The sequence below is a fragment of the Diceros bicornis genome, chromosome 12 (genome assembly GCF_020826845.1).
Source record: "Diceros bicornis minor isolate mBicDic1 chromosome 12, mDicBic1.mat.cur, whole genome shotgun sequence".
Taxonomy (NCBI): domain Eukaryota; kingdom Metazoa; phylum Chordata; class Mammalia; order Perissodactyla; family Rhinocerotidae; genus Diceros; species Diceros bicornis.
This window is the reverse complement of record NC_080751.1, coordinates 25,434,700-25,449,960: the sequence shown is the minus strand read 5'-3', so window position 1 is coordinate 25,449,960 and position 15,261 is coordinate 25,434,700. Positions and strand designations below refer to the sequence as shown.

Here is a 15,261-nt window from a genome sequence, read left to right as displayed (position 1 = left end):
CCCTGGCCATGAGGTCCCTTCCGTTAAGTCAAGCTAGACCTGTCCGCGAGGTGGTGTCCGTACCCAGATTGCTCCCGAATGGTTGGGGCTGAGCCGGTTTTTGTGGGGCTGCATAGAGCTGTTTTTAATTCACTTTTATTCATTGTGAAAGGGGGGTCGAAAGAGAGATTTGGGAGGGCTGGCTGCTTTCCTTTGCTTTAAGGGTTGGCGTTGGTTGTCTCGTATTGATTAATACTGGGTAGTAGAGATTTAAATATACACTGGTTGAATACCACAGTCTTAAAAGTTTTGCAGCTATGATTGCCTGCCAAATCGGGACTGTCTGGTTAGTACAGCTTCCTCGTTTTACACTAGTTTGTTCTACCTAACGTAGCCATTGACTCTTAGGAAACCTAAGTATTTTAATAAACGATCATTTAGTTCAGTTATGCGCTAGGCGCAGTGCTAAACCCTTTACACGTTTTATCTCAATTCTCACAACAAGCCTATGAAACAGTTGCCTTTATATTTTTTTAGTAGATAAAGGAGCCGCAGCAGAAAGAGAACTGAAGCCCAATGTACCAGTAAGTAGATGGAAGCAGTATTCCAGTACAGAGCAATGACTTCAGAGGTCATGAGCTAAACTGCTGGGCTCTTATTACCACTGTATTTTAATATGGAAGTTTATGCAGGTGAGGTTCATTCAGTATTCATTCACAAATAATTATTAAGCACCCATAAAGTAACAGATGCCTGGATAGGTACAGGAACAGTTGTTCCAAGTACTTAATCCTGTGATCCTGAGGAGCGTTTATAGCATTCAGTGTATTAGCGCTAGAAGATGAGGCTTCCTAGGTGCTCTGCCATCCGTAAGCCTCTGGGACTGACTTCAAAGGACCAGATTACTTCTATCTTGGCCTATGAACATTCTATAGTTATTTAAGACAACCGATGTGGTATGATGGTGTTTTGAGAGGTTTGGTGGATTTGATTGGAGGCGTAAAGGAACTTTTCAACACAGACGAGTGGACTGAGTGTATACTTTAGTATATAGGGAAGAGTAAAGGTAAAGGCAGCAAACAGATTATATAGGGAAGGGTAAGGACAAAGGCAGCAAACAGATCCGAATAGGTCAAATAATAAGAGGGAAAAACATCAGGTCGATCGAAAAGGGAAACATCAGATCGACCGAGATAGAAACAGATCCGAATAGGTCAAATAACAAGATCCGATTGATCGAAAAGGGAAACATCAGACCGACCGAGGGGAAATAACATCAGATTAATTGAAAAGAGAAGCATCAGATCGGGTACTTAACAACATCTACGCCGCGTGGGGGAGAGTCCCTTGAATTGACACGGCTTGGCGGGAGTTCTGATCAACAGTGGTCCTGGGCAAGGCGTCCCCCCCACAGGCGAGATTCTCGCCCAAGCAGAATTGTGAGTTGCTTTTATGCATGTTTTCATTTAGAGACCATCTCTATGGGAACATTTGGTTTTTTGTTTTTTGTTTTTTTTCTTTTTTTTGCTGTTATGAGGTGTGTATGTGCACTGCAACTCCTGGTACTTATCCCTGACCGACACAGATGGCCAGTCTGTGTCTGTCCTTGACATCCCAGGAGTTTTATAACCTAAATAGTTGTAGCTAGTATTGTGGGAGAAAGGCCGGTTTCCATCACAAGCAGCTGCTCTGTATTTTTTAGTGTGGCTGGTTTCCTAGGGTCACCAAGCGGACAAACATGGCAACACTTATGTTGTCATCTTGGCCGTGGCCACTTGGTTATCCGTAAGAAACCAGCCGCATGGACAGTGAACTTTATACACAGCTACACATAAAACATCCTGTGATTACAAGGTCGATGCATAAGACAAATAGAAAGCAATCAGAACAAATAGATCCCATATGCCAGGGTAACCACTTAAACAATTTTTTGGAATAAGAAATGTTATCAATTTGATTTTGTAAGTCATTGATTATAGAATTTAAAGTAGAGGTTTTATTAGTAACATTAAAGCAACATATTTTTGGTATTTGAATACATGAAAATTTATGTAATAGGAAAAGGTAATCTAGCGCTGCTGGCTGCTTGTTGAATCAATGTTTCCCTTTATAACTCTTGTAATTTTTTTAGAAATAGTAAATAAAGCTCTAACAGTGTCATTCATAATATGAGTGAGTAAACAGGACAGATGTTTAATTTGTTTGTGATTATTTACAATTAATTTTGGATCGAGTAACAACAGGGTAGCTAATATTGTCACTGTGGATATTGGTAATAAGTTGACATGTGGATCATAATCTGGAGTTAAAGTTTTCTTATATCGAACTCTTTCTTTGGGATATGTAGCAAGCAGGGGTATTATTACTCCTACTCCACAAGTCATTGAAGTATTTTTTGGAACATATCAATAGACTTGATCACCGCATAGCCAAAATAGTTTTGTAGGAAAAGTTACAGATGTGGCGCAAGGGGTTACAGTATGATTACAATAGGTAGGGATATAAGTGCAATTAAGGGAATAACAAGTGGTACTGGTAGTACTAGAAATAGGAATTGAGGATAGGGAGAATGAAGTACTGGCGTTAACAGATGAAGTAAAAGTATGGCTATGGGGTAGACCTAATCCTAGCAAGTTAGCTTGGAGTAAACTGGGAGGATCATTATTATTGCGCAAGCAGAAAGAGGTAACATTAAGAACATTGTTAGCCAAATGAAGCCAAATATTAGAGTTACCTAGAGTGTTGGTGGCATTTGGTAAAATGCTGAGAAAAGCAGTATTGTTTATATATGGAGAGTTAGGTTTCCCTTTTTTTTTACTCAATGTATGAATAAAATCTTCCACTTCATAAAGTGGAAGCAGGTAAAAGGATGGAATAATTTGTATTTTGTCTGTGTGACTGGTCAGAAATGTTATGATATGACGAGGTGAAAATCAGCCTTTGTGACCAAATAGTCTGTTTATTTAATGTCCAAGTTACAGGTCCAACTGGCGTGAAGCAGTCTGTCTAGCACTGCAACAGCAGTGGTTGTCCAACCATGACGTTCAATGGCATAGCAGTCCGAAGAAAACAGGAGGTGCTCATTGTGGCAGCAATCAGCAAGCTGATTAACAGTACCTATTCACATAAAGAAACAGCATTTTTAGGAACATGATATAGATTATTGTTTTTGGGGTATATAACAATTAGGGTGGCTGTGGTTCTTTGTGCTATGATTTTGGCCGCTTGGGAAGCAGTATGCGGAGGGTGTGTAACTCAAACTGGCTCTAGGTTTTCAACCATATGTTGAGTTGAAGCCTTGTAATTTTTGGGGGGGGATAAAATTGAGGGAGGGCTCCCCCTTTTTATTTGTGGTGTTATTAGGGGAAGGATAAGTAGTTGTCCAATTTTGTCTTCTTTTTGTAACCTAGTTAAAGGTGTGTCATTAGGTCCTATAGGCCTATTGTTTAAAATATGCAAAGCAGCGTTTAAATGTGCATACCAGTTTTGTAAAGAATTTTTACTTAATTTGTGTAGCTGTTGTTTTAACAATTTATTTATTTTTTTAATTAGACCAGCAGTTTGGGGTTAGTAAGGAATATGATATATCCATTTAATATAATTTTTTTTTGGCATAGGTTTGTATTCACTTACCTGTAAAGTGGGAACCGTTGTCACTCTGAATTTGTCTTGGTGTTTTATAGTACAACTTAATTGTATTTAATAATTTTATGGCACTCTGCTGGGTGTCTGCTTTAGTCGGCATAGCTAATAAATAGCCGGAATATGTGTCAACAGCAGTGTAGACGTAAATATAGCCACAAGAATTTGGCAATGGTCCAATAAAATCTATTTGTCATGTATGGGTGGGAAATAATCCCTTTTGGATATGACCTTGGTAGGGGTGTGGAACTCCCCATTTAACTATTGGCATATTGACATTGTTGTACTGCAGTGGCAATATTATCATGGGTGATAAGGATTCTCCTTTGTTGTGCCCACCTGTATGAAGCTTGTTCTCCCAAGTGTCCACTCTTTTCATGGATCCATTGTGTTAAGTCTGGGTTGTGTGTTGCACGAATTTGCACCAGCTGATCAGCATAAGAGTTATATTTTTGTTCTGTAGAAATTAAAGAACTGTGAGCATCAACATGAAATACAGTAATAATTGTGTTTTGGCACCATAATTATATGTTTTTTTATAATTTTTTTAGTGAGACATAATGTTTATTTTTATAATGAATTTATAATACAATTAGACCACAGAGATGTAATCATTTTATATAAAGCCCATTTAAAAATATCAACTTTTATAAAATTTTATCTTAATTTTATTACTTTTATATCTCTATTACTTTTATTAAGATTTTATTAACAAATTTTAGTATTACAATACTGTGTAGGGAAAGCATTCCCAGCCAGATATAATATTTATTTTCAAAAAACACATTTAGACAAAGTTGACATAAGCTCTTTATATAATATTAGCTTAAATACTTTAATTTTTATAGTCTTATTAACCTGAGTAGCCTAACTGTTGCCCCAAAAACTTTTATCCTTTTTACATCTATTTTGTTTATTTATTTCCAATAATTATATTTAGATTGTCTACAAAAACCTTATGAGATGTCAGACAGAAATAGTTATTATTTTGTTATTACCTTTGTTGACTAATTTTGTAACAGAGATAACATGAGCTCTTTTGATCAGTAAACCCAGGCTGTATGTCTGTGTTATATCTAATGTTGATAACTCTGAAAACATATTTATTTTAATTAAACCAACAAACTTAAACAAGTTTTTATTTATTAAAGATTATATTATGTTAACTTGAAAGACATTTAGGCTAGTTTTTATTATATTTAGAAATAACTTGTAAAAGTGTTTACTCTAAGCCAATTAAATAGAGCTCCTTTAGAAACTGTACCATCTGGAGGCCGACAAATACACATAGAGACAGATAAACACAAACAGAGATCTTCAAAATTTTAGCCAGGTCTCAGGTACAAAACTCAGAAGAACAGTTAGATCCAAACAGTTTTTCTAGCAGGTGGATCTGCTCAGATGGCCAAAAATATTTACTAAAGATTTTTTTCTTTTGTTGTAAAGCCTTTTTACAGGTGTTTTTGAAATAACTTTGTCTTTTAGAAGTTTCTGTATATTAATTAAAGACTGCATCTCATCGTGAGAGGTTTTGAATCCTCTCTTTTAAGGGTGACCCTTAAGGTGAACTCGTCTGAAACAGAGGTTCCCCAGAATGACCATTATAATTTCAAATTATCTCAAAAGTTTATTTATTTTCACTTGCTTAATTTTAGATCAGGAATTTTGGGGGAGTTGAAGTGGGAAGCTCAGCAAGGGAGGAGAGAGAAGCAGATTTAGCTTCAGCTGTTGGCATGTTTAATATTTAATTATTTTTTTTTAAAGAGGCAGTACAGTATTCCTGATTTTATTTAGAAGCCTCAAAAGATTAAAATAGGCTTCCCATTGGTTGTTTAACTTTTTACCTGGCTTTTTTTAATTGCATAAGCAAATACACCAGTTTTGGTAAACTGAAATTGCCCCATTTTGGCCACTTTCTCTCTGGAGTCTGTGGAATATTGTGGCCATGTGGTGTTACAAGAAAAAATTATCTTTTTCTTGGACGTGGGCTCATAGCTGAAGTCAGCCCATTTAGCCAAGAGGTGGCCCAGAGAGCTTTTCCTGGGGACAAATGGAGGCCCCCCCCTTCAAAATTACAAACGTACAGAACAGAGAATCAGATGGGATCCCAAACAGGACAGGTGCCCCCAACAGATTTTGGGTAAAAGTCCTATAATTATTTCCATTCCAGTAGGGATAGCCCTGCATCTCAAAGAGATAGGACCCCAGATGGAGTGGAAGGGAGTTCTTGGTGTAAGCAAAAACAAACAAACAATTTTAGAGCCTGTTTCCCTGTCATAAGAAAATGTGCCCAGGGTCAGCTGTGCTGGGTCAGAAGGAAAACACTGAGAACAGTCCCTAGGGCAAATCACCTAGGCAGCTGCTGGACTGTTTCCCAGGACATCCCAGCCGGCCCAGGGCCGCCGAGCCATGGGCAAGAGCCTCCCAGCTGGCCTGCCAAATTGTTATTGGACACATATCCAGGCTCTCCATTTGTCACATAAGAGGGGCCAAATAAAACTAAAACGCCAGGCTTATGGCAAAGAAAGAGTTTTTATTTTGGGTGACGTCAGCCGGGACCTGGAATCTCCACCTTGGTTTCAGTTACCCTTTGTCTGAATAGGAAAGCCATCTCCTTAATGGAATCCCGCTCACAGTGCAAATTATGTTTTGAGAGGTTCGGTGGATTGGATCGGAGATGTAAAGAAACTTTCCAACCCAGGCGAATGGACTGAATGTATACTTTATTGTATAGAGAAGGGTAAAGGCAAAGGCAGCAAACAGATTATATAGGGAAGGGTAAGGGCAAAGGCAGCAAACATATCCGAATAGGTCAAATAACAAGAGGGAAAAACATCAGGTTGATCAAAAAGGGAAAGTTCAGATCGACCGAGATAGAAACAGATCCAAATAGATCAAATAAGAGGGAAATAACAACAGATCAATTGAAAAGAGAAACATCAGATTGACCGAAAAGAGAAAACATCAGATCGGGTACTTACAACATCCACAGAGAATCCCTTGAATTGACATGGCTAGGCAGGAGTTCTGATCAACAGTGGTCCTGGGCAAGGCGTCCCCTCCCCAGGCGAGACTCTCACCCAAGCAGAATTGTGAGTTGCTTTTATGCGTGTTTTTATTTAGAGACCATCTCTATGGGAACATTTGGTATTTTTCCTTCTTGCTATTATCACGTGTGTACGTGTACTGTAACTCCCGGTACTTATCTCGGACCGACACAGATGGCCAGTCTGTGTCTGTCCTTGACATCCCAGGAGTTTTATAACCTAAATAGTTGTAGCTAGTATTGTGGGAGAAAGGCCGGTTCCCATCACAAGCAGCTGCTCTGCATTTTTTAGTGTGGTTGGTTTCCTAGGGTCACCAAGCGGACAAACATGGCAACACTTACATTAAGTCAGATGGAAACAAGTGTGTAATGATGGAAGTGGCATTAATTTGGGGGACCAAAATCCTGGGTTTGAGTTTCACCTCTGCTACTTATTAGCTATGTGACCTTGGGCAAGTCACTTAAGTTCTCTGGGTCTCATTTTGCTCATCTATAAAATAGGAGGATTGAACTAGATGATCTCTAAAGGCTTATTAAACTCTACCAGTTTTATTAGTGTAAGATGTAGACCTGTCAGCCGTAGGGGACAGCAGAATTTGGAAGATGCCATTATTGGCTTTTGGGGACAGTCTCCATGGGTAGGATAGTTGTTTTAATTACCTGAAAATTTTCAAGTTATAAATATTTTTCTTTTGCTGTGACAACTGAAATTGGAATTATTTTTCTTTCTGAGATTAAGCAATAAGTAAATGCTAAAAATTTGATTACTTAAAGGTGTTCATGTATATTAATTCTCCACTAGAATGTGATTTCAGTAAGTATTAAAACATACAAACTTTTGTAGGGTACTTTATGTACACAAAGCTCTGTTACTAGTGAAGGATAGAAATACTGAAAAAATCCTATGAGATCCAAGCAGACTTAAGGCATATGTGGGAATGCTGGCAATAACAACAGCCTTGTGGAATTTCTTCAATGATTTGTAAAATAGGTTTTATAAAACAGTAATACGTGGCCAACCAGCCAAGTGAGGGTTCTGTCTAGGATGGATGCTGAACCACATGCTAAGCCCCCAGTAATAGGACTGAGCTGGTTTGGATTGGAAAAGGAGGCAGGGGTGGGTATATCTTCTCTCAGGTTTTCACTCAACTTCAAAGACAATTTTTTTTGTGTGTGTGAGGAAGATCAGCCCTGAGTTAACATCCATGTCAATCCTCCTCTTTTTTTGCTGAGGAAGACCAGCCCTGAGCTAACATCTATTGCCAATCCCCCTCCTTTTTCTCCCCAAAGCCCCAGTAGATAGGTGTATGTCATAGTTGCACATCCTTCTAGTTGCCGTATGTGGGACACCGCCTCAGCTTGGCCGGACCACCTCAGCTTGGCCGGACGAGCGGTCCGTCGGTGCGCACCCGGATCCAAACCCCGGGCCGCCAGTAGCGGAGTACGCACACTTAACCGCTAAGCCACAGGGCTGGACCCCCAAAGATAATTTTTTATTGTTATTATATATGTTTCTTCTCTTCTGCATTAGTTTATATTATTGAGACCATCATTAAGCCCTATTTTCCTAATTCATATTATTTGTGTCATTACTTTTTTTTAAGTTTAGCTTGCAATATTAACGTGAAGCAGAAGCCTGTTTTCCTTAAATATATTTGGATTTTCCTAATTTTCCCTGAAAGGTTCCTAGTTCACATTTTTATCACTTTCTAACCCTCCCAATTAAAAGATCTCTGTCTGGGGCCGGCCTGGTGGCGCAAGCGGTTAATACGCACACTCTGCTTCGCAGGGCTGGGGTTCGCAGGTTCGGATCCTGGGCGCGCACCCATGCACCGCTTGTCAAGCCATGCTGTGGCGGTGTCCCATATAAAAAAAGTAGAGGAAGATGGGCACAGATGTTAGCTCAGGGGCAATCTTCCTCAGCAAAAAAAGAGGAGGATTGGGATCGGATGTTAGCTCAGGGCTGATCTTCCTCACAAAGAAAAAAAAAAAAGATCTCTGCCTGAGAATGGGAGAAGGAAAAACCAAAGGTGGTGCTGGCTAACTTAGAAGTTTCATGATCTATTATAAGTAAACAAGTAACCAGATTTGCTATCTAAAAACAGGAACGAACGAACTAATATTTAATTATTGTACTATCAAGAGCTATAAAAATTGCAAATTTGTGGGCAAAATAAGTGATTGGTGTTTTGGGGGTCTAATTGTTGATGTGGTGGGGCACAACACAAAAAGAGAGGCAAGCAGACGTTAGGTACTTCCTGATGGAAGACAAAACAAATTGAACTTGAATCTAATCAAGTTCCTAGATCTAACCACCATTTTACAGATTTACACGATGTACAAGGGTAGAAGAATATATTTTTAAAAAATAGTATCATGAGGATACAATAGATAGAATCTAAACTGTGGGAAACTCTTTCTTTGTAGGAAATGACCTACAAATAAATTGCAAGACAATAAAACCAAGAAACGATGACGATGGAGTGGGAACCTATAGGTTAAAAGAGACTTAAGAAACATTAACTGGGGCCGGCCCGGTGGCACAAGTGGTTAAGTGCGTGCGCTCTGCTGCGGCAGCCCAGGGTTTGCTGGTTCAGATCCCGGGTGCGCACCGACGCACTGCTTGGAGTGGCGGCGTCCCATATAAAGTGGAGGAAGATGGGCATGGATGTTAGCCCAGGGCCAGTCTTCCTCAGCAAAAAGAGGAGGATTGGCAGATGTTAGCTCAGGGCCGATCTTCCTCACATACACACACAAAAGAAACATTAACTAATTGCGTTTGGCTGATTAATTAACTACTTAAATATTCAGACAGTTAAAAAATATGAAATATGTTTGTGAGACAATTGGAAATTTGAATACTGATTGATTTTTAATGATTGATTGTTAAGAAAGTGTTATATTTTGATGTGGAATAGTGTATTATGAGTTTTTTTAAGAGCCTTTACCTTTTAGAGAATCATACTGAAATATTTACAGATAAACTTATGATATCTGGAATTTTTCAGAATATAAGAGAAGGGGGAAGTGGATGGGAGTAGAGATCGAACAAGATAGCCAATGTGTTGATATTTGTTGAAGTTGGGGATGGGGACGTGGGCACTCATTATAGTATTGTTCTTACTTTGTATGTTCTTGAAATTTTCCGTAAGAAAAAGTTTTTTTTTTAAATTATTTTTTGTGTGTGTGAGGAAGATCAGCCCTGAGCTAACATCCATGCTAATCCTCCTCTTTTTGCTGAGGAATACCGGCTCTGCACTAACATCTACTGCCAATCCCCTTCCTTTTTTTTTTCCCCCCAAAGCCCCAGTAGATAGTTGTATGTCATAGCTGCGCATCCTTCTAGTTGCTGTATGTGGGACGTGGCCTCAGCATGGCTGGAGAAGTGGTGTGTTGGTGCGCGCCCGGGATCCGAACCCAGGCCGCCAGTAGCGGAGCTCGCGCTCTTAACCGCTAAGCCATGGGGCCGGCCCCAGAAAAAGTTTTTTATTTAAAAAATTCTTGGATACTCAAAAAGAAAAGAAGACTAGATTTCTCCAGATATTTTCAATCTTTCCAAAGTCAATCCCATTTTCTAAATCTTTGAGTCTGAATTTGAATTAAAATATTTTAAAATGCAGAATGAGAGTTTTGTTCTGTGACAATTTCATTCCAAATGCTTGCCATGATAGCTATTTTGATTAACACAGTTCATTGAAGGATAAAAGAACACACAAGACGTGTGGAGAGGTAACCCACAAATAAACTGAGCTCCTGTATGCTCTGAACCATCATCTACTCCGTCAGCTAAACCAGAAACCTGGGAATCATTCCTTTCACTCTTCCCTGTATTCCCTCATCCAAGACCTGCGAATTTTACCTCCTTTATGTCAAGAATCCATCTCATATTCTCATAAGTGCAGCCGCCTTAGATCAGACCCCCATCATCATCTATTTGATTATTGTGATAGTCCAGCTTTCGGCCTCCCCTGCTCCTCCAGTTTATTTGCCACTGTGGGGATCAGAATTTGCCTCCCCAAAATGTATCTCTTTGGCTTGATTATTTTTAAAAACAAAAAACTCAGAAAGAAACTTTGACCTTTCTCCTAACTGCCTAAAGGAGTTTAAGATAGAAGGCCTGTTCTAGAAAGGAGCTAATACCATAAGATAACTATAGTATACAATAAACTAGGTGCGATAGACAGGGAGGAACCTAGCAAGGCCCGTTTAATCCAAGTCCTCTCCATCTCTCATTGTCTTTGTAAGGCATGGTCAACATTTGCTTATGAAACATTTGCTTTTCCATCTCCATGTGAATTGCCTTCCTCCCCTTTGAGTCCCAAACCACTATCCCCAAAATCCTCCTTTGTCTGTAGCTGAAGATGGTATTAAAGTGGTGGCTCTGGCCATTTTAGTGAGTTACTCAGTTTTCCCAGGGTTTCTATCATGTATACGTTATTAAATTTGCTTGATTTTCTCCTATTATTCTGTCTCATGTCAATTTAATTTGTAGACCAGCCAGAAGAACCTAGACGGTAGAGGAAAATTCTTCCTCCCCTACACCATGCTGCTACAACAGAGGAATCTTTTAAAAACTCAATCTGATCTTGTTACTACTCCTCTGCTTAAAACCCTTCAGTGACTCTTCAATGACCAAGTATAAAAATTGGTGTTACATGTAAACTCTCCATCTCTATGATCCAGGCCCTGTCTATCTTTTCAGGTTTATTACGTACTAGGCTAGGCTCCTGGTTTCACTCTTGCTACTGTAGGGGAGGAAAAATATCTTTTTCTTTCTATCCTTCTAGGTTCTGGGCTGGGACTTTGTAACAAAAAACAAGTTAACAAGAGAAAAACATACAAATTTATTTAAGTTTTATGTGACATAGGAGCCCTGATAAGGAAATGAAGACCTGAAGAAGTGGTTAAATCTGAGTATTTTTATGCTAGACTTGATGAAGAGTAGAGAAATGTGATAGGACAAAAGGATATGAGCTATGGGTAGTAAACTGGGAAAACTTAGCAAGGCCTGTTGGTTCAGATTCCTCTTGATGTCCTTCCGTCTTTGAAGATAAGGATGCTCTGGGTTTAGGGAGGGCACTTCTCACATGAGGGTCTTATGACCTGCTTCAGGGGAGAAGTAGGCATCAGAGAGTCCTTCCTGCACCTGTTGTTTCTCACATTCTCTTTCTTATGTTCCTCCAAATATTCAGTATGCCAAAGTGCCATATTTTGGGGTAGTGTGTCCTGAACCCCATCTTTACACTGTGGGGTTCATAGCATACCTCAACACACCACTGTGTTTCACTCCTCCATATATAGAGACATGCTATTTCACCTGCAACATGTCTAGCTATTCATCATTAAGCTTCTCCTTGACTTATTCAAACTGAGTTAATCAATCTTTTCTTTCATCAACAAATCGGATAGCTACTTCTAGGTATTTAGTAGTAACAACACTTAGTTTATTGTATTTTAATCATTAGTTTATGTAGAGCAGGAAAAAGTGGTTTTCCCTTTACCCTTCTGAGTTCTTGGCTAGGACCCCTAGAACAAAAGATAGGTTAATGAAAAAAATGAACAGAAGTTTATTAACATGTATACCTCATGTATACATGCAAGATACCCAGGGAAAAATTAGTAACTCAAAGCAGTGGCTTAGAACTCCAAAGGTCTAAAGTTGTCTCCTGGGATTAATTTTTGTCCTTCCTGGTAGACAGGGGAGGAGGGACACCTTTGAAAATTTATGTTCTGCTTTTGGGCAAATAGGAGGAGAGCCGTGAGGTTTTCTTGTATCTGCTTCTTCTTAGTCGCCTTCTTAGTTGCCTTCCTTCTTAGTTGCCAGCTCAAAATAATCCTGATGCCAAAATGGCATATTTTGGGGTGGCAAATTCTGCTACGCTTCATTTAAATATCATTTTTCCCTTACCAGAATGTAAGATTTTAGAGCAGAGACTGTTTTATTCATTTCTGTCCCCTAGCTGAATGAGTGGCACAAAGCTCTCAACTAATACCTGTTGAGTGGCAAGTGAATGGTAATTAAAGCAGAATTGGAAAAGGTGGAGTAGAGACAGGGAGCAGGGAGAGTTTATTGCAAAACTTTGGGGCCCTCGTCTTTGCACATTATTTTGGTTCACATTTTTAAATTGAACGTTTTCAGAGATGGAAAACCTTATGAAAGCACATATTGCTGGCCTGGGACCAAACAGCCTGTGAGCCATAAAAAGACTAGTTTAATAAGGGAAGCGACCAGTTGCTTAATGGAAATTAGAATGGAAACCTATTTGGCCATAATGAAAAGGAAAACCTGTTTACCAGGAGGGCTGCTAGTTAGGTGCATGTAGTTTCATTTGAGCCAAGACTCCAGGGTCTTTTTCTTGCTGTTGCCTTACCTTAGGCAATTCTTTTAATAGGCTCGTGCCCAGGTTTGTTATCTGCGCAACAGGTTGTGTTTTGAGATTTAATAAAATAAAGCTTTGTGCTTTGATCCTTTTGTTTGAAAAGCGTTCTAAAAATGCAGCTGTTACCAACTTTGAACAGTTGCATTGGCAATAGCAGCCCCTGGTGGCATAGGGATGATTTTCTTTTATTTGTCACCTTGGTGTTTTGGAACTTGTAGGCTCAGGCAGGCAGTGTGTTAAAAACAAAATTCAACTGAGTAACTTTTAAAGATCTTATTGGCTTTATTCAATGATTCATGCATGAATCGGGCACATCCAGTCCAGCAGGTAGAAAGGAGCTCTGAGGAGCTACACAAAATGACTTGTATAGGGAGAAGAGAGCAGCAACAAGGCAGTTATACTAGACAAAAAAGCAGAGTAGTTATGGTAAGGTCACTTTCCTTTAGGGGATGGCAGGGGTCTATCAGGCAGATTACCTAACTAGTGCTAGTACAATTTCACTCGCAATATTCACTCTCAGGGGCCAGCCCCGTGGCCTAGTTCCCAGGCGCGGACCTACACCACTCATCAGCAGCTGTGCTGTGGCACAACCCACATACAAAATAGAGGAGGAGTGGCACAGATGTTAGCTCAGGGCGAGTCTTCCTCAAGGAAAAGAGGAAGATTGGCAACAGATATTAGCTCAAGGCGAATCTTCCTCAGCAAAAATAAATAAATAAATAAATAAAATATTCACTCTCAAAATTTAAGAAATATAAATTAAAACAATAAGATAATATTTCTAATGTATCAGATGGCAAAGATTATAAAGAATAATACCAGTCAGTGTTAGTAAAGTTTCATGGAAATAAGTGGGTACAGCCTTCCTGGTGGGTAATTTGAAAGTCGTGTGTTCAAATATGCTTTCTTTCCACTTACCACCCTTTTATTACTTTTTCTCCTATGTCGACCATTCTCTGCAACTCCTGTAGGCACACTTAACACAACGTGTAATTTATCTCTAGGTTTGCTGTTATTAGAGCTATGAAAGCATTTCTGAATTTGCCTTTTAGAAAATTAATTCCGGAATTGGGCAGAAGGCTATGAAGGGCCTGGGTGGCAGCACCATGAAGAGCTTCCCCGTGGCTCCCCTAGTTCTCCTGGTTTTCATCCTGAGTGTCCATCTCGGAGCTGCCATACGTGGCAGTGATGTGGCCTAGTTCTGCTGCTTCCAGTACAGCCACAAGATCCTTCCCTGGAAATATGTGCGTTCCTATGAATTCACCAGGAGCAGCTGCTCTCAGGGGGCTGTGATACTCACTACCAAAAGAGGCAAGAAAGTCTGTGCACAGCCAAAGGAAAAATGGGTGCAAAGATACATTTCTTTACTGAGAGCCCAGTAACGATTGTGACAGCCAGATTTCCAGCCCAAGGACGCTGGACCCTGCGTCCAGTGTCTTGGCTCTGCTGCCCTTGACGGAGCCTGGAGAATTTCTTCAGCAGAATGCTTTGTGGGCCTGGTGGGGACGAGACGGCATCTTCTGCCAGAGTTTTATTTAATAAAGGTTTTTCATAAAGAAAAAAAAAAAGAAAATTAATTCCTTTAGGGAAAGAAATACATCTTTTCTATTATAAAGAATATTTCTTGACTTTAGGCAAACTGGATAAACATTAGTCTGGATCAATGATTCTCAACAGGGTGGCACTACCTTGAAAGGAATGTTTCAGTTTCAGTTGTTAGAGTAATGGAGGGGGAGGAATGGCCCAGGCTGGATGGGCACTAGGGATATAAGTCCTGCCATCAAGGGGACATTCAGGAAGGTGAAACACCTATCTGTTTGTTATTGTCTGAGCCTGAAATCTAACTCCATTTTTTTTAGTGAGGAAGATCAGCCCTGAGCTAACATCCATGCCAATCCTCCTCTTTTTTTGCTGAGGAAGACTGGCCCTGGGCTAACATCTGTGCCTATCTTCCTCTACTTTATATGGGACGCTGCCATAGCATGGCCTAACAAGCAGTGCATCGGGGCATGCCAGGGATCCGAACCTGGGCTGCCAGCAGCGGTGTGCGCGCACTTAACTGCTACACCAGGGGGCCAGGCCCCTAACTCCATTTTATATATAAACACAATGTATTTTTAGCATGGCTTTAATATACACCAAACATTCTTGGTTTGCAATTACTGAGTAAAGTGAGGGAAGAATGTTTTTTGTTTTGAACTTTATCAACCTTTG

General features: G+C 39.8%; 1 protein-coding gene and 1 long non-coding RNA gene across 3 annotated transcripts in view; both read left to right on the top strand.

Annotated features, from left to right (window-relative positions):
* The first annotated feature begins 47 nt into the window (after window positions 1–47).
* Window positions 48–15,261, top strand: part of COMMD1 (copper metabolism domain containing 1) — a 169,266-nt gene continuing 154,052 nt past the window's right edge. The window contains exons 1-2 of one of the 2 annotated variants that reach the window (XM_058551135.1): window positions 48–325; window positions 520–671. In XM_058551135.1, the coding sequence (XP_058407118.1) occupies window positions 666–671 (6 nt within the window). In that variant the 5' untranslated portion in view covers window positions 48–325; window positions 520–665. Of the gene's footprint in view, window positions 326–516; window positions 672–15,261 lie in introns of both variants that reach the window. The other variant, XM_058551134.1, reaches the window with a different exon arrangement.
* LOC131411928 (uncharacterized) lies at window positions 1,302–14,686 on the top strand. Its single transcript, XR_009221671.1, has 3 exons — window positions 1,302–1,418; window positions 2,955–6,713; window positions 14,100–14,686. It is a non-coding gene; the product is annotated as an uncharacterized LOC131411928 (long non-coding RNA).